Genomic DNA, 23,428 nt, shown 5'->3' with positions numbered 1-23,428 from the left:
AGACCATGATTTTCACATTATGTTCTGAGTTCCAACTTTATATTCTTTTATCTATTCTTGGTTCTTTCTGTTGTTAAGAAATTCTGTTGTTAAGAAATTCTGTTGTTAAGAAATTCTGTTGTTAAGAAATTCTGTTGTTAAGAAATTCTGTTGTTAAGAAATTCTGTTGTTAAGAAATTGCTCTACTTCCTCAAAAGAGGAATTTTAATAAGTTCCATGATCAAGCAAGAACTGTTATAACAGTTAATAAGTCAGTAGTAAAATGAAAAAGTTGTAATTCATATTGATTGTCAGAGAGTAAGTTTTTAGACTCTAGATAAGATATTAGAAGTTTGTTAACAAGGATTTAAAGACTCTGCTAATAATAGTAAAACATGTTGTCTGCGTTTTCAAAGTTTTAAATGTTAGAGTAAATCAAGTAGTGAAACTTTATTTAAATTTGTTTAAAAACTTGTTAAATAATTTAAAGAGTTATAAAGAGAAAACTTTTTTATGTGACAGGAATGTTGTGCTGACTGTAGAAGACCTGTAAAAGAATTTAGGGGGGTAATAACTTTATCAGCTGTAGTGATTTTGATGTCTAACAATAAACTAAACTGTGAATTTAATGTAGAAGAAGTACGAGGTACAAGTTCCAGTTAGATTATAGCATGATTTAACCCACCTGAAGGAGACAAGGAGGAAACAAATGCAAGCTATGGTCAGAGACAATGCTTAAATCAAGGAGTGAAGGCTAGTGACTATTCTGGAAAACAAGTCACAAAGTTAATTATCTGAGTAAGAAATAGAAAAGTTGTGAGTTTTGATGCCACCAGGGTAGGTTAGAGCCAAACCATGTCAGTCATGTCGTGTAGTGGTCAGGGTCTGGTGAATTTTGCAAAAGATTCAACTGATGAAATTAGCTTAGAAGGCCATAAATATTTGTAAAGGATAGACTGAAATAATTTAATTTTAACTAAACAGCTGTTGATAGAATAAGTCTCTCTGAGATTTGCCTCAGAGTTTGGGAAATCTTACTATCAACCAGCCTCAAAAGCATTTTACAGCAGAAAAGAGTTCCACAGAAAGAGTTGCATAGTAGGGATATGACAATTTTGCAACCCTATATCCCCATACTAAATTTAGTGGAGATTTTGTGCAAAAATCAGATAAATAACAAGCATTTTTACTATATGTCAAAAAAGTTCACCCCCCAATTAAAAAATATTTGTAAATTTTTTTTAAAAAATGTAGTTTTGCAACACATCTTCCACTACTTTATAGAAACCAATAAACATGTATAAATAAAATTTGTCTACTGTGTATTTGACAATAAGTATTTAATATTTAGTTTTTCTATGCTATGGCATAATGGCATTAAGTCTTGCATCACTTTCACAGCACGTTCTGCACATATATTTGAACGTTGTGTTGGTATTGGTGTTGGCTCAGTGGACCAAAACCTTTTCAATGATTTCAATGCTTTAGGATGCTCATTGCATGCTTCTAATAGATTAACAAAGTCTGCAGGATTGAAGTAGTGACCCCCAAACCATATATCACCCCATGAACCACAGATGAAGTCACATGCTGCTTGAGCTGATTCTGATTCTTGGTATTCTGGTACTAAAATGTAAGCAAGTAGAATAAAAATGGCTCTCGAATTCCACCTTGCATTGCTTATAGCAGGAAGTGATTTGAAATTAACTTTTGTAAAGTTACCTGTGCTTTTAAACTTTTTATAACATGCTATTAAGTGATTCAGGAAATCCATGTCATCTCTCCAGCGAGTTCGCTTCACTTTCGTCAAAGGATTTCCAATATTACTAAACAATAGCTTCAAGTTCTCGTAATCTTGCTGCAACCTTGTCACAAAAGGGTAATGGAGATATGGTGACATTGTCGATCCTTCAAAAAGATCATTCATGACATGTTTCAAAAGAGTATCTAGAATATGGTGTTGGCATCCAATAAAAACAGGCTTTTCTAGTCCAATGGTTTTAAAATGTTTCTGTAACCGTGTAACTACACCATTTCTTAATCCTGTATTTGTAGATGTTGTGTCAGATACAATCATTTTTATGGCTGGCCACAGCTCATACTCATCTAGCACATGCTTTATCCCATTATATATTGTTTCACTTTTTCCATTCATCATTTCCAGAACAGCAAGCCTAACCTCTCTATTTTCATCTTTCAAAACAACTACTTGATGTTCCATTTTCTTTATTTGTTTTCCATCAAAGTGCAAAGACCACTTTTCATTTTTTAGGTTTTCCATATAATTTGCTTTCAACTTTTCTCCTTCTTTCATAACACCTTTGTAGATACCACTTTGCGTTGGAGTATGAATAGAAATACCACTTTCTGAAAGAGTTTTACAGACTTTATGTGCTTTTTTGGTACTAATCTCAGCAGAAATCACTAAATTTACTGCTGAATTTGTTTTTTGTTTTTTAGATGATGATGAAGGACCTTCAGCTTCAATATCACTGCTGGAACACTGCTCTTCACTTTCTGAAGGTTCTCCTTCACTAGCTGATTCAACAAAATCTTGTCCTTGACTGATGGACATTTGTTTCTTTATCAACACTAATTTTCTTGGATGAATACCTTCAGCATCTTTAATTGTGGTACTATATCCAGCTCTTCCATTTGTTGACTTTGAAGACAATAAAATTCTTTATCTTCCTGACACAACCATTCACCTTTCTCATCGGTTATGTCAAACAATCGTGTAAAATTTTGAGTTCCGGGTTTTCGACTATCTTTGTCAAGTTTTTTCAATACATTTTCTATTTTTCTTTCTGCTGCCGATTTCCCTTGTTGAATAGGAATATTTAGCTTTCTCCATAGCAATTTAGTTTCTTCAGCCACAATTGCAATTCTCTCCTTTCTACTTTTCACATTTGATGACAAACTTTTAAATCGATCAATGATACGCTGTTCTGTTGGCATCTTATTCATTTCACTAATACTTTTAACAACAGTAGTACATTTTCTGGAAGTTTTAGCTTTTTCAAACCTTACTAAATTTGATTCCCAAACTTTCTTATTCTTGTTTGAAGCAACTCTATTTTTGGACATAATGTTCAAAACACAAGATAACAGTTTGACAAAGTTAAAGAAGACAATTCCGGTTATATACAAAAAACCAATTATAAAATGCTGAAGCACTTCCGCGCGGTCCAACAGAGTTCAAATCGAAAATTGCAGTTATTAAAAGTTTCAGTTATCTCGTAAAGAAATCTGTAGAATTTATGATGTTTGTGATCACAGTCGTATATTGAGTAAGATTGGGTTCTCTATTATATTTCTAATTTATAACTCACTAAAAAGATAGGAAAAATTATTTTGAGCTTGAGGGGTGATCTTTTTTGACAATTTACATAAAAAAAATATATTTTATGTTTATAAATATAATTTCTCCACTCATGGTTACATGGGGAATAAAAAATTCTTAAATTTTTTTTTAGTCATACCCCTATTGCATAGTCACTACCATAAAGGAACTAGTAACTAAGTAGAGTCAAGAAGATCTAGTATTCATCATCATTGGAAACAATGTAACTTGGATTTAGATCTATGCCAACCTGTTAGATAAGGTAGGGGTGTGAGGTATGGGTGTGAGGTTAACCTATTAGATAAAGTAGGTGAGTAGGGTGTGAGGTTAATTGACAGAAGTTTACCTCTAACTAAATCCTTGCCTGGGAAGCCTTCTACAACGTAGTAATTATATTGTATATAATTTACATAAAATTATTTTTTAATATATTCATGTTTTGTGTATTTATATCAAGGCAGCCTGTGGGAAGTTAACATCTAAACACATTGAAAGTGAAACATCTACTACATCTAATAAAAAGAAGCGAAGACTTGATGACCATGTTGATTTTCCAGTTGCAATTGGAAAACAGTTCAAAGCTGCTGATGTTTCAAATATAAATGAAGTAAAAAAAAAAGAGTTTTTAGTTTTGTTACCCAGGTTTGTTTGTTGACATAATGATTATTATGTTAACATTATAGTATTAATTTTTTTCTTAGTCTAGCTCTGCATTTAAAGGAAAAGAATTTTGTGTTATCAATGGTTCACTAACATGCACAAAACAACAACTTGAAGAGAAAATAGTAGAGGTATTTCCAAAAAATTTTATTTTGAGTAATAGTTTTTTAAGGTATTGATATACAATATTTTAACAAATAAATTCATTATATCAATTTGTGTGTTAAGAATCACTAATATAGACCAAGGGCTGCTTGCATAGACTGAGGGCTGTTGCAATCTAAAGTAATCTAGGTCTATGCAAATAAAATAAAACCTCATTCTGTGTTAACAGCTCTCAGTCTATGTAATTCATAGACTGAGGGTTTACTTTATTTGCATAGACCTAGACTACTTACTATTGACTGTTTACAGTTAAAGAAGCAATTTACCACATTACTAATGGTACTATTTTGGTATAATCTACTAATAGTAGTGTTTTATTTTAATGCTTGTGCTGAAATTAATGTATTTTAGTAATATAATTTAGTAATGTAATTTAGTATCATTTTATTTTAAAAACTTACAGATGAGTGGTGTTTTTGTTCAAAATCCTGGAGAAGATACCTATTGTGTTATAGCAGATAAAGTTAATGTTAGAGTCAAGCACATAATGGGGTAAATAAAAGTAATTTTCTGTATTATTTGCTAATCAATTTTTTGGTCAAAATTTTCACTCTTGTTTTTTAGTAGTGGAAAATGTGATGTAGTAAAAGTAACTTGGCTGTTAGAATGTTATGTAAGTAAAATATTTTTTTAGTCTGTTATTTTAAATTTCTATTATTTGTAAGATTCAGAAAATAATTTTATTAATTTGTAATGTTTAAAATTTTTATTATTTTGGTATCATAGGAAAAAAAAGCGCTGCTTCCATTTTGTCCTAAATATATGCACTATTCTACTACTAAAACTTTGGCTCTCTTTGAAGTAGACTTTGATAAATTTGGGGATCATTATTTGGAAGATATAAATCCTAGTACACTTTCAGACATTTTTAGTCATATGAATGCTGATAATTTAAATGCAGAAAATATAGCAGAACTAGATGAGCACTACACAATTAGTTCTGCTGGTTTATTTAGAAGACACAAGTATGTGTATATTTTTATAGTTTTATTTCTTTATCATCTACTATTCTGTTTTTACTTATTGAGACTTAATTTTTTAATTATATTTTTAAAAAATTTAAACAAGCTTGTTTGTTGCATACTAGTATTTTTTAATATATGAAATTGTTAAAAAAAACTCAGTAAACAAAAAAGTATGTGGTAGCAGTGTTGTGGTAGAACGCTTGCTTTGTAAGCCAAAAAGTACAGTGTCAAACCCCACCATATCCCTGAATGTACTTTGATCAACTTGTTTTTTGGAGTGGTGGTTTTTGTCAAGGTTTGTGGAACACAATTTTTAATAATTTGTAGGTATAAGAGAGGGTTTTAAAAACATTCAAAAAAAATGAGTAGTCCTGCTAAAAGAGGTCTACCAATTTTTGCCACATAAGTAGCTATTAAACATAGTTTTGTTCATGCAATAATGCAACTAACCACCAGTGTAATTCTTGGTCTTGTTTTAAAAATTGCTTAATTTTATTTTTACTTTTTGTCTGGGAGAGTTTGACCACGGAAGAAAGTGAACAGAAAGGATATTTATGTTATATATAAATCAATTTTGTTAAAATTAATAATTATATACTTAAATATTATATACTATATATTTAAAAGTTTTTAGATATTACATATATATATTCACTTTTATTTTATTTTGTTAAATCATAATTAGAATGGGTGAGTTAAACATTATAGGTCAAGTTGTTGACTCATAGAAATGTACATTCTGGTTGTAAAAATTTTCTGAGGTTCTATTTGTCATTGCCACTTCACATTGCTCTTGCCACCACAGAACTTGATCTGTTGTGGCTAATCTTGTTCTTTGATAGTGCACCTTAATATCGAAACTGTCCCAGAAACAAAGGAAACACCTTAACACTGGTATAGTCCATTTAAGATGCACAGAGTGAGCCATCAGAGTAGATGTGTAGTTGTTTTTGTTGTGAAGCAACATGACTTTTAGGCTCCTAGGTAAACTGTCTTTAAATAGGTGCCATTAAGAGTACAAGTGATATCAAGAGCCTCGAAAAGTTTTGGTGACACATTCTCTGAACTGCCACTTGCATGTTTTTATCCAGATAATTTACTATTCGATCCTGGATATCTGAAGCTCATCATTCAATTTAGTAAGTCCTAGGTCTTCTATTAGATTGTTACCATCTTTTTGCTTAGGGAAGTATAGCCTCTTTTCCTTAACTGCACCTGCAATACTATAATTTTTATCTTTAATACCTTTCTCGCTGTTGGACTTGCTGCTTTCTTTTAAAAATGGCAAATCTTTCCAGAGAAAGTTGGAACAGGCAGCTTAAGGCTGTGTAGTACTGGAGCAATGGACAAAAGGAATGTCTTGATTAACAATTTGAGAGTAGAAAAGTATGACCTCTTCTCAACCTGCTAAACTGTAATTTATATCTTTTATATCTTTGTCCTTGTTTCTTTGTTACTTTGTCATTGAACACATTAAACCATCCACTAAATAGATCAAATTTAGTGCTGTGGCCAATACTAAAAATTATAATTAACTTAGCTAGGCTAAAGTTGAAAAACGTTTAAGTTTAAAAATTTATATTATTACTGTTTTACTAAAAGTAATTTTTGTAAATCATCTTATGCTGTAGTTGCTCAGTCAATCACCTTTACCTACAGCAAAATGCTTTAAAGCTTTAAAATTGAAAGGTTGAGAGTTTTAAAAAATAGTAGTAGTAAAACTGTATCCAATTAGTCCCAGTTCCCTGTATCCAATTATCTGTATCCAATTAGTCTGTATCCAATTAGTCTGTATCCAATTACAAACTGTATCCAATTAGTCCCAGTTCCCTGGTTACTACTTGTTTTGAATTTTAATGAAAAACAGTTAATAGTAAGAAGTTGGAACCTAATTTATTTTCCTAAGCCCTCCCCAAGCCCTCTAACACTACACTACTACCTTACACTACCACTACCACTACATTACAAGATTTTATTTTATTTTGAGATTGTATTTTTTTTATACTTATAGATTGTATTTAGCATCCAAATTACATTCTGTAAGTAATTTTTTAAAGTTTGACTTAAAATTAGTTTTAGAATTATAAAGTTATATATAAAGTTTATTTTGAATAACGTTTAATAATTATTGTTTATAACATTTACAGATTTCAACATAAATAAATATATATTTTATATATATTTATATTTACATATATATATATATATACACACACACACACACACACACACACACACACACACACACACACACACACACACACACACACACACACACACATATTAGGGTGTTGACTTTTTGGTAAATTTTTGGTATCTCCAGTTTTTTTGATAAAAAACAGATGAACTTTGGTTTAAAAGCAACTGAAAAGTCATTGGTTTAACTTAATTTTTGAAAAAGATCACCCACCATGACCCTTGATTACACACTGGCTCTCATATATCAGTGAATTTTTTTTTTCTTCAAAAGTATATTAACCTGGGTCTCATAAGAGTTAAAATTTTGAAGAAAAAAAATTCACTGATATATGGGAGCCAGTGTGTAATCAAGGGTCATGGTGGGTCTTGTTTATGGTGTAGTGGTAAAAGTAAACTTGATATAGGAACCCTACAAACTATTGGTGATCTTGTTTCTGCTATGAAGCATATATACAAAATGGATTTATCAGATCTATGAAGGAATTCAATAATATTATAAATAAATGTCTATTATATCTTAACACTGTTAAAACACTTTTCTATTTTTTAGAAAACTTTATTGCTCGTTAATGAGTGATTAGAGTTTTACAAATTTTTTTACTCTTAGCAAATGAAATTGATTTTAACTTTTTTTAAATCATGTTGAAATAATGAAAACAATACATTATCATTAAAAAATATCCCAGGTGACACTCCATCAAACATAATGGGCTTTCTGGTCCATAGCAGTAAATTAGTCATATTGAGCCCTTAATTTTTCAGAATGGCATTTAATTTTTGAAAATGTTTTTAATTTTTGCAATTAAAATTATATAGAGTAAAAGAGGGTAAAGTAAAATAGCGGGTAAAATGAAATAGTTATGACAATGTTTATTCTTTTGCTCTAAATTAATTATTGGATAATCTTTTTGCAAAAATTTTTAAACCGCGTTGTAGAGAATACTTTTCTGAGTAAAAAAAAAAAAAGAAAAACTATACACTGAGGAGCAAGTTGCTGTGGTTAAAGCATTAAATTTTTATTTAACAAATCTGTTAAATCATTCAGCATATCAGTAGCAACTCTTTACAGGAATGTCCACAGCATAGGTAAAACAGTCGGCAATGCTTCAAGCATGAGTTTGTTAAAACAACTTGAATCAGTTTTGGTAGATATGCTCATCAAATTTATCTGATTCGGGCTTTGGTAGAACTTACAACAACAACATCACACTAGTTACCAACTATTTGCAACACCAAGGTCGATCTCATTTTTTTTCTAATGGTACACCAGGAAGAGATTGGTATAACCTTTTCAAAAACTGTTGGAGTTATAGGTTGAGCATCAGAGCCATAGGCAATATTTCATCACTCAGAGCCACTTCTTGCTCGCAAGAAACAGTAGCAAAGTATTTCAACACACTGCAAAGAAAATTCAATGTAGCAGGTATCAAGTAAAACACCCCATTTCATTTGTGGAATTTTGATGAAATTGGCTTCTCTGGTGATCAATGTAAGCAAAACATAGTTTGCCCGGGTGGTGCAAAATGACCATTGAAATTGGTTGGCAGTAATGAAAAAATCCATTATACAATTTGGAATGGAAATTGCATTAATGCTGCTCATAATGGTCTCGCTCTATACATTTTTAATTTTAAATCAAAAAAACATCTGTACAGAGATTGGTGTTTAAGTGGTCCAGATGATACCATATACGCTATATCTCTATCCGGATGGATGGAAGATAAGCAATTTATGCAGTGGCTCACTAATGTGTATGTTCCTGCAAATTATGAAAAAATCCTAGTAATTAGTTCAATCTACTTTTATTTATCTAATTTTATATTCACAAAAGATTACATCAATCTAATTATAGTTATCTAATTTTATATTCACAAGAGATTACATCAATCTAATTATAGTTATCTAGTTTTATATTCACAAAAGATTACATCAATCTAATTATAGTTATCTAATTTTATATTCACAAAAGATTACATCAATCTAATTATAGTTATCTAATTTTATATTCACAAAAGATTACATCAATCTAATTATAGTTATCTAATTTTATATTCACAAAAGATTACATCAATCTAATTATAGTTATCTAATTTTATATTCACAAAAGATTACATCAATCTAATTATAGTTATCTAATTTTAGGTATTCATATGTTTTTTTTTAAATATTTTAAAAGATTTATTTTATAATTTTTGTGAGACAAATACTTATAAAATAAAATATTTGTATGCATGTTCTGTCTATAATGGTAAGCTCTCTTACCAAACCTCTATTCCGAAGGTCTCCTTTAAGTCTGTAAAGATGAAAAAGATTAATCTTTTAGTTCAAGACAACCTGTCTAAACCCAAACCCTCATTCGATGTATACACACGTAATTTGCCTATGGCTATATAAATCAGTCGATGTATTTACACTGCGATGCGCCTATCCCTATATTTCCCAATTTCCCTATCCCCTAAAAATCCTGGTTTTCGGATGTCAAGAATGCTCCATGTCGGAATAGGGGTTTGAAAAGAGAGACTACCATCTATAACTTTTGATTATTAATTTTTGTTGTTGTTTTTAGTTCGTTAGTTTAGAGTTCCGTTTTTATGGTGGAACTTTGTGCAATCAGCTAAATGTCGCTTCCCATGTATTAGTTGATGAAAGGTATTTTTTAAACAAGATGTTTTAGTTTCAATAATAAATTATTTCAATTAGGAATCATCTATAAATTATGTCACGCGTTAAGGGTGAGGGAGGGGTTTCTGTTTTGTGACGTCTCATATGGAACTTGTTACTTAACAGTTACAATGATGTGACGAGTAGGGGGGAGGGGGTCATAAAAAGTTAATAATTGCCTGACGTCATTTGTGGATGACCCCTTATGTATTATTTCATTACTCACTCTAGTGATTTATTGGTTTGGTCATTAACCATTTTGTTGCTAGTTTCTATACATAATTAAATCCAAAAAAACCACTAGTTAAATCCATAAAAGCACTAAATTTTTAAAAAATGACAGGATTTTCAGTGGTTGAACCTATCATTTTTCAGTCCTGATGTCTCTAAGTCTCTGGATGCCATTTTAGATAAGAAGTCAATGTTAAAAATTGCTAGTGTCTGTACCTTAAATATCAAGGTTTTGTCTACTAAAGTAGTCCATTAATCTCTCAACATTTTAGGAACTTCTGATCACCAAAGACCAGGAAAAAGCAGTGATTTTATGATACTTAAAAGTTTAAACTAAAAGTCTTTTTTATGACTTCATATACTTGCTCTTATACTAAATAAATTAAGTAAAGAAGCATTCAACAAGTTGAACTGATTTTTTCAGTAGATATAAAACTTTTGTTTTCATTTCAATATACAAAAAAAAATTTTTTGGTTTTTGTAAAAAACGGTTTTTTAGAATTTCAAGACATACGAGGGGGGGGGGGGGGGAGGAGGGAAGAGGAGGTGTGCAAAAAAAAGGCCACACTCGAAATGTATATAATATTATTGTACATTACATATAATGAAAAGAAATTAGTATTTGTAAAATATTTTTCAAGTTTTAGCTTTATTAGTACTTAATTGGTCATCCTTTGTTTCTTATGACTTCTGTGCATCTAGAAGGCATACTATCTGCAAGTCTTTTTAATAAGTCATTTGCTAAAGCATTCAACCAGCAAGAAGAATTTGGAGCAGTTCATCTTCATTTGTTGCCCTACAATCTTGCAATTTTCATCCAATATAGACCAAAGATTTTCTATTGGATTTAAATCAGGAGACTGTGCTGGCCAAGACATAACTGGTATCAATTTTGATTCCAGATATCTTTTATTCAACCGTGCCATATGTTTAGGTTTGTTATATTGTTGAAAGATGTCATTATTAGGGAAAGTACTTCTAAACTTGGTCCAAATTGATTAACTAAGATTTTTTGACACAAATGCTGGTCCATGGTACCCTCTACCTGGTAAAGCTTTCCAACTTGGTGTGCACTAAAACAACCCCAAACATTAATCTTTTTGTCATGTTTAATGGTTGCTTTACATGTTTGGGGGTTGAACTTTTTCCCAATTAATTTCCAGCAGTGAGATTGACCATTATAAAAAAACACAAAAGAAGACTCATCGCTCCAATTAACTTTAGTCCATTGCTCACATGTTTAATCTTTGTGCTCTATGCACCACTTTATTTTTATTTTTTTGCGATTGATTTGACAAGCAAAGGGTTATTTTATTTGTTTTCCAGCAAAAAAACTCATCTGATTCTTTTATTCGACAAGATATTTTCCATTTTGAGATATTAGTATGGTTCAAATCTAGTTTTATGTCAAAACATGTAACTTTACAATCTTTTTTGATGGCATTAAGAATATAGCGATTTTCCTTTTTTGAAGTTTTAGGCTTTATCCCAGATCAAACAAACCTTTCAGCTGTACCATTGTGTTTATATTTCTTCACCAATCTACTAATAGCTGAGTTTTTTTCATTTAAAACGTTTTCTAATGCTTCTGTGAGACTCACCTTGGTCAGCAGCTTCAATAATTCGTCAAATTTCTATATCTGTTAGAATGTTTTCTAAAATATTAAATCTGTTTGTAATAATCTGTTTTTTAAAGATTTTTTCTATATAAACATTAATGTATATATAAACATACTTTTCCTGTCCAAAATTTTTCACTACCACATCCAATTTTTTTAGTTTTGCTTCCGTATACATTGTATACTTAAAATCAAAAAAAAATGTTAGTGCGGCTTTTTTTTTTTTTTTTTGCACCCCACTGTACATGGCAGGGCTGAGAGGCAATTTTTTAGGCATATTTGATACAAGATTGTTAAGTGTTATGTTGTCATTTATTGTGGTATAAATAGTTAACAAATTAGACTTTACTACAAAAGTACTTTATCTAGTATAAATTCAATACTCTTCAATTTAAAAAAACCATTTTTTAAATGTTCAAATTTTTCGTAAATAAATTATAAAGAGCTTGCAGTAACAAATTTGAACCAAATAAAGTCCCTATTATCAAAAAAAGGTGTTTGTTAATAAATATAAACGTTTTTACATTTTTTTTTTGGTTAAAAATTAAAAATGCAAACATCGCTTGTGAATGCAATATATAGTTATATTATTAAAAATAAGTTATGAACATTGTATATATATATATATATATACAGGCCTTGTTACGAGATTTCGCTGCGTAGCGAAAACGCGTAACAATTTTCTAAGTAACTCAACTCAGCAAATATATTTTGCATCGTTAGAAGTTATATTGCGTCACTAGCGTCTTTTCAAGTACCACATTGTAATTAAAGTTATTTTATTAACGCGTTAAAAATCACACAAACAGTTTGTTTTTTTCTCACTATAACAAAAGTTACAAATAAAATCAAAGTTCTTATTTAAAAAATCATTTTTATTATTTTTTTCAAATATGAACTAAATTTTATTTTGAAAAAAAATATTTTTTTCATGAAACGTAAAATAATGTTTGTTTATTTTCTTATGATTTTACAGTTGGTTTTTGGTTATTTTATTAACTGTTAATAAATTTTGTCTTATTTAATTTGTGAACTCTTTTTAATAACGTTTTTAAACAATAAAGAGTTGTTTTTTTTGTTATTTATCAGTTACCGATAACATATTCGTGATCATAATTTATTTTCATAAATTAAACGAACGTCTTTAAAACTTTACGTTATTGAATTAACCATAAACAAAATATCTTATCAATAAAATATTTACATCAAAATAAATCGTGCATTTTTTAAACTATTATGACTAAAAATAATTTTAATATTTAAAAGGAATTTATATATTTAATTCCTTAAAATAAAACTTAAAAGACTTTATTTTTTTTAACTAATTTTTAACAACAACAAAAAAAATTATGAAACAAACTGTTTCTTTAACAAAAAATCTATTACTTTACAATTGCGGTTAAACGCTTTTACTAACGACTTTATTTCTTCTGAATAAACGTTACGTTACGTCAACTTAACGACAATCAAAAGGTAATTTAAATATTCTAAAAGATATAAATTTTTGCGTAGCGCAAAACTGCTGAACGCGTAGGCAAATCGCCTTTTCGCAAGCAAAATGCGAGCTGCGTAACGCTTCTTAACAAGGCCTGTATATATATATGTGTGTGTGTGTGTGTGTTTGTGTGTGTGTGTGTGTGTGTGTGCGTGTGAGCATGTATGTGTGTGCGCTTGTATGTATGTGTATATATATATATATATATATATATATATATATATATATATATATATATATATATATATATATATATATATATATATATATATATATATACATATATATGTGTGTGTGTATATAAATATTTATATATATATATATGTGTGTATATAAATATTTATATATATATATATGTGTACATAAAAATTTATATATATATATATATATATATAAAATATATATAATATATATATATACTACTATTTTATATATATATGTATATATATATATATAAATATTTATGTATATATATATATATATATATATATATATATATATATATATATATATATACAGTATTGGACAAAACATTTGCAACCAACACCGAACAATGCTAAAAAATGTTCCTAATTTTACATGTCTTTAAAACAAAACGAACTATACTACCACAGCAAACAGTTCAGGAGTCTGGAGTCATAGCATGCCATGACATGAGCAATCAGCTGACAGGTGACAGCACACAGGCAGAATTTCGTTGACAAGTACCATTTTGCAGTGGATAAAACAAGTGCAACTTTTTTGGTTTGTTTCATTTCTTAAGTCTGGTCCGTGTCAACGTCACGGAAGTTTTTTAATAATTAAAGAAAGTATCCAGAAGTTTCCAGAAGCATGCAGAAGCTTCCAGAAGTTTCCAGAAGAATCATCTGGAAGCATCCAGTAGCATCCAGAAATATTCAGAAACATTCAGAAGCATCCAGACGCATCCAGAAGCTTCCAGAAGCATCAAAAAGAAGCATCTAGAATCTTCTAGAACAGGTTCACACAGGTTCATTTTACTATATAAGAGACATGTAAATCGACATGTAATTCAGTCAGTATATGGAAGTCAATCAGTCAGTATTATCAAGACCGTTTATCAAAGTGAGTTTTATCAAAGTGTTTTATCGAAGAACGTCAATACAAGAAGTGAAATACAACAAGTGTTTCATTACATCAATACAGTCCACATCCAACCAAGACGTTGTGTTCCACAGAGCATTATTGTATCATCCACAAGGTAAATGTAACACGGTAAGCCTTAAGAAGCGTGATTATTTATTTTTATTATTTTTATGACTTCAAGTGCAAAAATGGCACGACAGTCTTGGATTGGAACTAAGAAAGAAAATTATTGGCGATTACGTAAGTGGAATGTCACAAAAAAGTGTTTGTGATAAATATCGCGTAAAAAAATGGACGGTATAAAGACTATGTTCCAAATATCATTCTACGGGGAAGTTGGCAGCAGATAACAAAGGTGGAAGACCGCGTTCCACCACTTCTAGAGAGGATTCTATGATCGTCAGATCCGTCAAGAAGGATCCCTGGATATCATCAGTCAAGATACATAAGCAATTAGAGCTGCCTGTATCGGACCGAACAATCAGATGACGTGCTGTTGAAGCCGGATTGTTTTCTCGACGGCCTGCAAAGAAACCGCTGATTTCACTAAAAAACCAGAAGAAAAGACTCCTGTTTGCTACATCTCATATTGACTGGAATGTGCAGAAAGGATGAATCGAAGTTCAACATCATTGGGAGCGATGGCATTTGCCGTGTACGTCAACCGGCCGGAAAACGCCTCGATTTATGTTACTGCCATAAGACCATGAAGCATGGTGGAGGCAATGTAATGGTCTGGGGGTGTTTTTCTGCTAATGATCTAGGTCCAATACATCGAAATGATGGAATAATGGACCGTTTCATGTATAAAAATATCTTGAAAGATGTTGTGTTACCTCATGCTGAATGAAATATGCCAATAAAACGGGTTTTTCAGCAAGACAATGATACGAAACACACTGCAAAAGTAGTCAAGCAGTGGTTTCAAGACAACCACTTTTCGGTGATGGATTGGCCGCCTCAACCTCTGGATCTCAACCCTATCGAGAACTTGTGTGAGATCGTCAACCGCAGAATTAATCGTGAAGGTGTTCGTAATAAGGATCAACTGTTTGAACAAATCCAAAAGGCCTAGGCAGCGATTCCGCAAAGTTTCATTGATCACCTGATCGAATCTATGCCTTGAAGATGCAAGGCTGTGGTCGAAAACAAAGGATTTGCCACAAAATATTAATAGCGAAATACAGCTTGGTCAACATTTTGTCGAGTTGCACTTGTTTTGTCCAGAAGGAAATCAGCTTTTTATAATACTTTTGATTAATTTATTAATTTTCGTGTACAAATAATGAACTTTGTGATGAATAAAACTTGAAGAACTTTGTCTCTAAACAGTTACATAGTTATTTCTCTAAATTGAAAAAATGCAGCACTTTTATATAAAGAAACTAAATTAGCATTATTTGGTTGCACTCGTTTTGTCCGATATATATATAAATATATATATATATATATATATATATGTATGTATGTATGTATGTATGTATGTATGTATGTATGTATGTATGTATAAAATAATAGCAGATTCATTTTTACTTGTGGAAATATGCCTAGGAGGATAATCACCAAACAAGAGTTTCCTAAGATTGAATGTAAACATTTTTATACTTTAAACTTAGTTTAGAACTTATAACTTAAAGATTAACAGCTTATAACTAGTTAACAGTTTTTGTTAAGTTTATATTTCAAACTTAACAAAAGCTGTTAACTAGTCAGTTTTTAATAAAATCTACTACAGTTGAATTGATTTTCTAGCATTTTACTACAGAGCCCAGTGAGCACAGGACATAAAAAGACGTCTTTTGAACAATTTGAACGTCCAAAAGACGTTTTTTTAAGTCCCGTGTTCACTGGGAGGTAGCCAAATATTATTTTTGCTTACAAAAAGTCAATTTATAGCAGAAACTTGTAACAATCAAGATAATGGCTACCTCTGTAGTAACATGGTCCAATCAATTTTTCTTCTTGGTTTTAAATTTATTAAACATATAATTTTATTTGATAATTTATAAAAAGTAATACAGAGTTTTGAAAATTGTCATGGATAATATAAAGATTTAGTGAAAACCTATTTTTTTTTTTACTCCTGGAAATCCCGTACTTAAAAAGGCAATTTAAAAAAAAATTGAAATATTATTTTTTATAAATACTAACTTATTCAATAAATAAATGTATGTTTATAAAAATATTTTTTATAAAGTTTTTAAAGGCCTAGAGATGGTGTTTCAATCAGATGATGTTTTGTAGAAGGCTTCCTAGGCAAAGACTAAGGGGTAAATTGATTCTATCTTTTGACCAGGTTTGCACCCCCTCTTTTTATATTGAGCTGGCACAGATGTATTTATAATCAATTGATTCCAGTTTAGGATGCTGAATGCTGGATCTTCTTGACTCAATGTATGGGTTTTGCTTGTGTCTTTTTTTATGACTAGGCAACTTATTCTAGTTATCTCCTAATGAGGGTACAGCTCTAAAACTCCATTTTATGGTTCTAAGATTGGCTGGTAGTCAGGTTTCCCGAACTCTGTGGTAGCTCTCAGAAAGGCTGATTCCATCAACAGCTATAAAATATCAGAGTACTTACAGTGCCATGTTGTGTATGGACGGTGTCCCTGTTCGTATTTTTGGTATGTTGAGGCCACATTTGGAGCCATTTGTTACGGCTTAGGGTTTATTAATAGTATTGAGGCAATTGCTTAGACTATTAAATACTGTACTGAGTACTATCTGTGCTTTGAGTCAAGTTTTATAAAATTTAAAAATGACTAAAGTACTAAAAACAATAAAACTCAAGAATCCATTGCCTTTAACAAATTTCTAAATCTATCTTTCACTAATATTCGTGGTCTTCGAAGTAACTTTTTATCTGCTGAGTCTTATCTCTTGCAAAGTTCACCAGACCTGCTTGCTCTTTGTGAGACTAATTTGAGTTCGGCTGTCTCATCTTGCATCTTGGTCATATGTTTGGTCTGGGCATTTACATTCGTTAGAATTCACCTATTTGTTGGGAAACTAGATTTGAATCCACTATTTTTTATGTACTTTCGATCAGCACCACTTCACTCAATCGCCTTTCTCCTTGTTCTATATTGCTCTTCATCTCAATACTGCATTCTTTTTGATGTTATTTCTGATCTAATTGACCAAGACCTCTCTCTTGGAATCGTCGAAAGGCAATAAAAAATTCCATGCCAGCCTGAACCCAAAAATTTCTTCCCAAGGGCTATCACAAAGAAAATCACGGAAAGACCCCCAGTCAGCTTTAAAGTAGTTGTAAGAGCTATGATGGTAAGGGGACTCTGATGATGAAGAAGAATGAGATAATAGTTTTAGAGAGATCAAACCGTGATCAGAAGCAAAATTGGCTGATGGATCCATCAACCAATATTGTTGTTGTTGGTGACTTTAATGCTCATCACACTGAATGGCTTGGCTCTAGTGTCAGTGACTCTGCAGGTGTTGAAGCCCACAACTTTTGGCTTTCTCAATCCCTAACTCAAATAGTCAATTTTCCAACTCGCTTTCCAGACAATGCAAATCAATTACCTTCTCTACTAGACTTATGTCTTGTTTCTGATCCTAGTCGGTGCCCAGTTTCTCCACTTTCACCCTTAAGTGCTTCTGATCACGGTTTGATCTCTCTAAAATTATTACCTCATTCTTCATCATCAAAATCTATCATAAAAGCTCTTACAACTACTTTAAAGCTGGGGCTCTTTTTATTATTTTCTTCGTGATGGCTTGGGTAGAAATCTTTTGTCTTCCTGCTGACAAATGTGCGTCTAACTTTTTGGGTTCAGGCTGGCATGGAATTTTTTATTCCCTCTCAACGATTCCAAGTCAAGCCTCACTGTTCTCCATGGTTTTCCTCGCATTGTACTACTGCAATTTCCAATCGAAACCATTACTTTCATATCTATCAGCAAAACAACTCTCCAGAAAATAGACATCTGTTTACTATTGCTAAAACCATTGTAAAAAGCTTTTGTCCAACGCCATAGCCCGCTATTCTCAGATCACGAAATCTCGCATTTCATTTCAAAAATTAGGCTCTCGTGACTTCTGGAGAATCTTTAACAGTATCATAAGAATCTTTAACAGTATAATAAGTTCTATATTGTTATTCCACCTCTCTTGCTCAGATTTTGTCACCTCACCTAAAGACAAAGCTGTATTGTTATCTAAAAACTTTTTATCAATATCTCTTGATTCCACTAGATGCGTTCTACCTGATATAGTCGACAAATAGATTGATTCATTGCTTGACATTCCTATCACTCCAGATTCTGTGTCTAAAGTGATTTCCCGCTTAGACTCTTCTATAGCATGTGGCCTGGACAACATACCTGTTACAGTCATGTAGAAGTGTTTTCCGTAGCTGCCGTCTATACTTTCAAAATTATTTAACAAGTGCTTATCAGAGTATCGTTTTCCAGCCTACTGGAAAGCAGCATCTGTTATCCATATTTTCAAAAACTCTGGAGAGCGATCTGACTCGTCGCTTTTCGTTTTGTTTTCTATGCTTCTTTGCCAAATTCTTTTTAATGATGAAACAAAAAACTTTTTTGTATCATCAATATAAATTCACCCACATGAACACGTAAGCTTGTACACCCCAAGGTTGCTGTTTGTTGTTAACCTAGATTTGTTGTAACAGAATCATTTAATTTAACTTATAGTGTCTTTTTTTGAAATAATTTTACAAACCGACATTTAACCGACATGTATGCTATGTAATTTATTTATGTGTTTTATGTAATTAAGAATATCTCATGTGTTTGAAAATATTTTTATTGATATGCAAGCTTTGTTAAATTTTAACTTATTTGTTAAAAAAAACCTTGACATTAAAAATATTGTTTTTGTAAATATGTAATAGGTGAAATATTGATTTAAATAACGTCACGCAACTTTTGACCTTTTTGAACATCTCCCCTCCTCCCTTCCTCCTCCCCCCCCCCCTCCTCCTTCCTCCCCCATCTTCGCCACAACACACAGTGGGCCAGAATTCAATTTTTGCTGGGCAAAATTGATAACTAATTTAATATTAGGGCTATATTCACTAAAATTAGTATGAGTACCAATGATGTCTGCGCTTTTTATGAAGGTAATATTTTTTTTTATTTCGTTTTTAAAAAACCTATTTTTGTTATCTGCAGATATTTTATGAGTGCTATATTCACTAAATTTGGCATGAGTACCAATATGAGATCACACTTCTTACAAAAGTGATAATTTTTTTAAATTTAGTTGCTATGGATACTTATATTGCTTAGTTACCGGATACTTTCCTTAATTACAATGTGGTAAATTGATATTTGAATATTTTATCGGATATTTGACCCACTTATATAGAATAACAATTGAGTATTTAATTAATTATATCGTTTGAAGATTGTTTAAGTAATTGAAAAACATCTGAAGGAAATGCTTCATGATTTGTTTGGTGTGATATTGATTTACGCAGTGATGAAATAACAGGATCACTGGAAACTAGTAGTCTATTGATAAGATCAGTATTTGTTGCTCTTCTGGATGTTTTTCGGCTGAAATTTCGCGATAAGATTTGAAGTCTTTATTTTTAGTTTCTTGAGCTCTGACATAAGTCCGATGGGTAATGTAAGGTTTTTAATTATGTCATGTCCATGTATCAATACTTTGTGAACTAATTGAGCCATGTAATATCATGGATAAAGAGACACATATAGTCTAACAGTTTCAAAACAATAATCTTTAAATTTTAAGCAGTCTATTTCATATCCTCAAGAGAGCGTTACCAAGATAATGTATAATCTAAATATAAGGTTTTGATCAATATTCAGAATTTCAGCTGTTTTTTCATATGCTGCAAAAGCACGCCTTGAGGTATTGCCATCTTTGCTTGTTCTAGAATCATCGCTTTTAGGGAAATCAACAACAACTCCCATTTTGTTCATAAAATCAGTCTGAATCTTTTGTTTAGCTACAGATGCCTTTTCTTTGTGTTCTTTAGATCTTGCTTGCCTCTTGTTTCTTTTTTATATGCAATGTGCAATACCATCTCAAAAAATCGAATCCATGCATGAAGACTGGAAAGGCTATATTTGAACTCTCTGTTATAGTATATAATATATATATATATATATATATATATATATATATATATATATATATATATATATATATATATATATATATATATATATATATATTAAGGATATCAAGACTATTCATATTTTTTGGAGAGACACCACACACTGAACAGCATTGGTATGAGTTAGTTTTTTCAGATAATGTCGTTTGAACCTTCCGACCAATCATTATAAGTTCAATAACAATTCACTTCAATAGAAGATCCGCAAACCTCTAATAAAATCATACCCAAGCTTTCTATCTCACTTTTAATATACGGATCTTCTTCATTCATAGAATGGGACAAGACAAGTAATAAATAATGATTCTTCACGCTTTAAATCTCTGTTAATGTCAGGTTTTGATAAAACTTGTTTATAAATGCTTTGGTCAGTACCACCATCAAAACCAGCCTTACACGTGAATGTCATTGTTTTTATTGCTTTGTTGTTCAATATCAAGTGCCTTAGCACAGGTTCCTGAACTGCACAGATTCTTTGCAAAGTATGAATCATTAAATCTTTTATGGGAACTGAAGCTGAATAGTCCTCCACTGTTATATTTGCAGGATAACATTTCAATTTTGCATCTCTGACATCATTGTAGGCGGGGTAGATGTTATATTCTTTCTCCAAAACTCCGCTTCTAATCAATTGATAGGAAGCTTTTGTCAGACTTGCATCAATTATTAAAGCCAGTGCTTCGTCTGCTGAATATTTAGTTGCTTTATCTGTATTTGAAATATTTAAAACGTTTTTGACAGCAATAACAATAGATTCATCTCTAAATTTTTTATTAGCAGCAAAAAATAATTCATTGGATGAATGAGATTTAATTAAACAAGATACACGCCGTTTTTTAGTTTTATTAGAACTATTATCAAATGCAACTGGTTTTCGACCACGTCTACTTGCAGTTGGTTTATTGTCTTTTTTTCTGACAATTAAATATTCATTAAGCCAGTTCACAAACTTCTTTTCAAAATTTTTGACAGTATAGTTTGCAGATTTCCACTCTTTTTATACAAATAAACAAATCGTTGAACAGTCTAAAATGTCTAAAATCAACGTCTTTAAATTCAGCAAATTTTGGCTGAATAAATTTTAATATATCTTCAGTAATATTTTGTTTTGAAATACTAAGATTATTTTTTTGGAGAAAATGATGAATGTCTAAGTTTAATAAAATCATATCTAAATAATTATTGTAACAAGTATTTTGTATTTAAAAGTTTAATGTTACAATATATATGCCGCGTGGACAACTAATTCTTGTTAGTAATAAAGTTGCTACAATGTTAGTAACTAAAATTAAAAATAGTTAAATTACTGTTAGTGTTAGTAATTAAATTACTAACAACTACCGAAAATATGTTGTTGCTATGCTATGCAAGGTAAGGTATCCATGGCAACTAAAAAAAATTAACCTCATAAGAATTGTGAATCTCATTTTAACACATACCCCCAATATTGTGTACTTAGCGCAAATAAAATACTGTTTAAACAACGTTAATGTAAAAATGAGTTGTTGCTATGCAAAATTTAGTACCATAGCAACCAAGTTAAAACATATATAAAATCTGAACGGGGATTTAAGAAGACGAGCAATCAATTAAAACTCGATTGAAGCATCATATAGCTCAAATAAATATAAGACAGTACATGGCAAATTGTGGTAATTATTAGTTATAGTGCGGCAAAAAATAAATTCATTAAGGAATTTTTTTTTTAATCTATGATTTTCAAAGTATAACTGAGATAACATGGTATGACAAATTTATTTCACGTATTGGTTTTTCTTATCTCTAAATGCTCTAGAATAACATGTACTAATTTTTTCTTTCAAAAATGTACGTGTAATTGAAATATAACACAACGTTGATGTCACTGTCAATTACTTATTTATAATTTTTTTTTTTAATTTCAATATTTAAATGAGTCCTGGTAACTAAGCGATTTAATATAAATAAATTATCAATAAATTTCTCCTAATATATATAAATACTAAAATTAAATAAGTTTTCAAGGTTAGACAACTAAAATTTTTTCAATTTTGTCACCTACTGGCCCACTGTGCAAGATCGTAATTCTTTAGTAACAAAGTTCCGTATGAGTCGTCGCAAAACCACTACTTCTTCCCCCCCCCCCCTTCCTCTCCCTCCTAAAGCGAGACGTAATTTATAGACGACCCCTAGGATAGGTGCAATAATTAAATAAAAGTATTTCCACGTGACGCAACTTGTTTTGCGTCACGTCACATTTATAAAAATTGATAGCGGGGATATCTTGGTTTTTAATCAATGCGTTTAATACGTTCTTGATTAAACAAAGCTCTGGAACCACACTGCTTCATGTACTCCATTTAAACTAAAAAAAAAACTAGTGTTGAAAAATAAATGCTTTTTTAAATAAAATAAAAAATCCTCAAGTTTGTTTCCTTTTTCAAATGCAAAAAAAATGCTGTTGTTATTACTTTAAAATTATTTTGAATCTTTTTAGTGATCCGGAAACATTAGTTAACATTCGGCAACTTATACGAAATTTACAGAAAAAACCACATGTTGTTACTGCAAGTTGGATAAGAGATTGCATTGATTTTAAGCGCCTTATTGCAGAAGGACCATATGAACCAAAATAATATGTTTGTAAAGGCCTTTGTGTTTGAAGTCCTTGATTTTTTTTTGTTTCAACTTTTTATTTGCTACCGTAGAAAAGTACAACCGTGCTTCAAAACTAATACTTTTTAAAGTGTTTAAAGTTTCTTTAAAGCTTTTTGTTTTTTAAAGTTTATTTATGCAAGTCTTAGTGTCCACGAAAAAAATTTCTATGGAATTTCTATATACTATTAAAACCTATGGCCTAAAGAAATTCTATAGAATTTTTATAGTATATCTATAAAT

At 30.8% G+C, this 23,428-nt stretch overlaps 1 protein-coding gene across 1 annotated transcript in view; it reads left to right on the top strand.

The window, feature by feature from the left end:
- LOC100212302 (DNA ligase 4) overlaps positions 1 to 23,218 on the top strand; it is a 76,813-nt gene extending 53,595 nt beyond the window's left edge. The window contains exons 12-19 of the mRNA XM_065800256.1: positions 3,780 to 3,929; positions 4,024 to 4,113; positions 4,551 to 4,639; positions 4,712 to 4,760; positions 4,874 to 5,112; positions 7,124 to 7,151; positions 9,878 to 9,960; positions 23,028 to 23,218. Coding sequence (XP_065656328.1) covers positions 3,780 to 3,929; positions 4,024 to 4,113; positions 4,551 to 4,639; positions 4,712 to 4,760; positions 4,874 to 5,112; positions 7,124 to 7,151; positions 9,878 to 9,960; positions 23,028 to 23,166 — 867 coding nt within the window. The 3' untranslated portion in view covers positions 23,167 to 23,218. The remainder of the gene's footprint in view (positions 1 to 3,779; positions 3,930 to 4,023; positions 4,114 to 4,550; positions 4,640 to 4,711; positions 4,761 to 4,873; positions 5,113 to 7,123; positions 7,152 to 9,877; positions 9,961 to 23,027) is intronic.
- Positions 23,219 to 23,428: the final 210 nt, after the last annotated feature.

This window comes from Hydra vulgaris, chromosome 06, assembly GCF_038396675.1.
Source record: "Hydra vulgaris chromosome 06, alternate assembly HydraT2T_AEP".
NCBI lineage: Eukaryota > Metazoa > Cnidaria > Hydrozoa > Anthoathecata > Hydridae > Hydra > Hydra vulgaris.
Note: the sequence above shows the minus strand (reverse complement) of the source record. Positions and strands in the feature narration are given on the sequence as shown.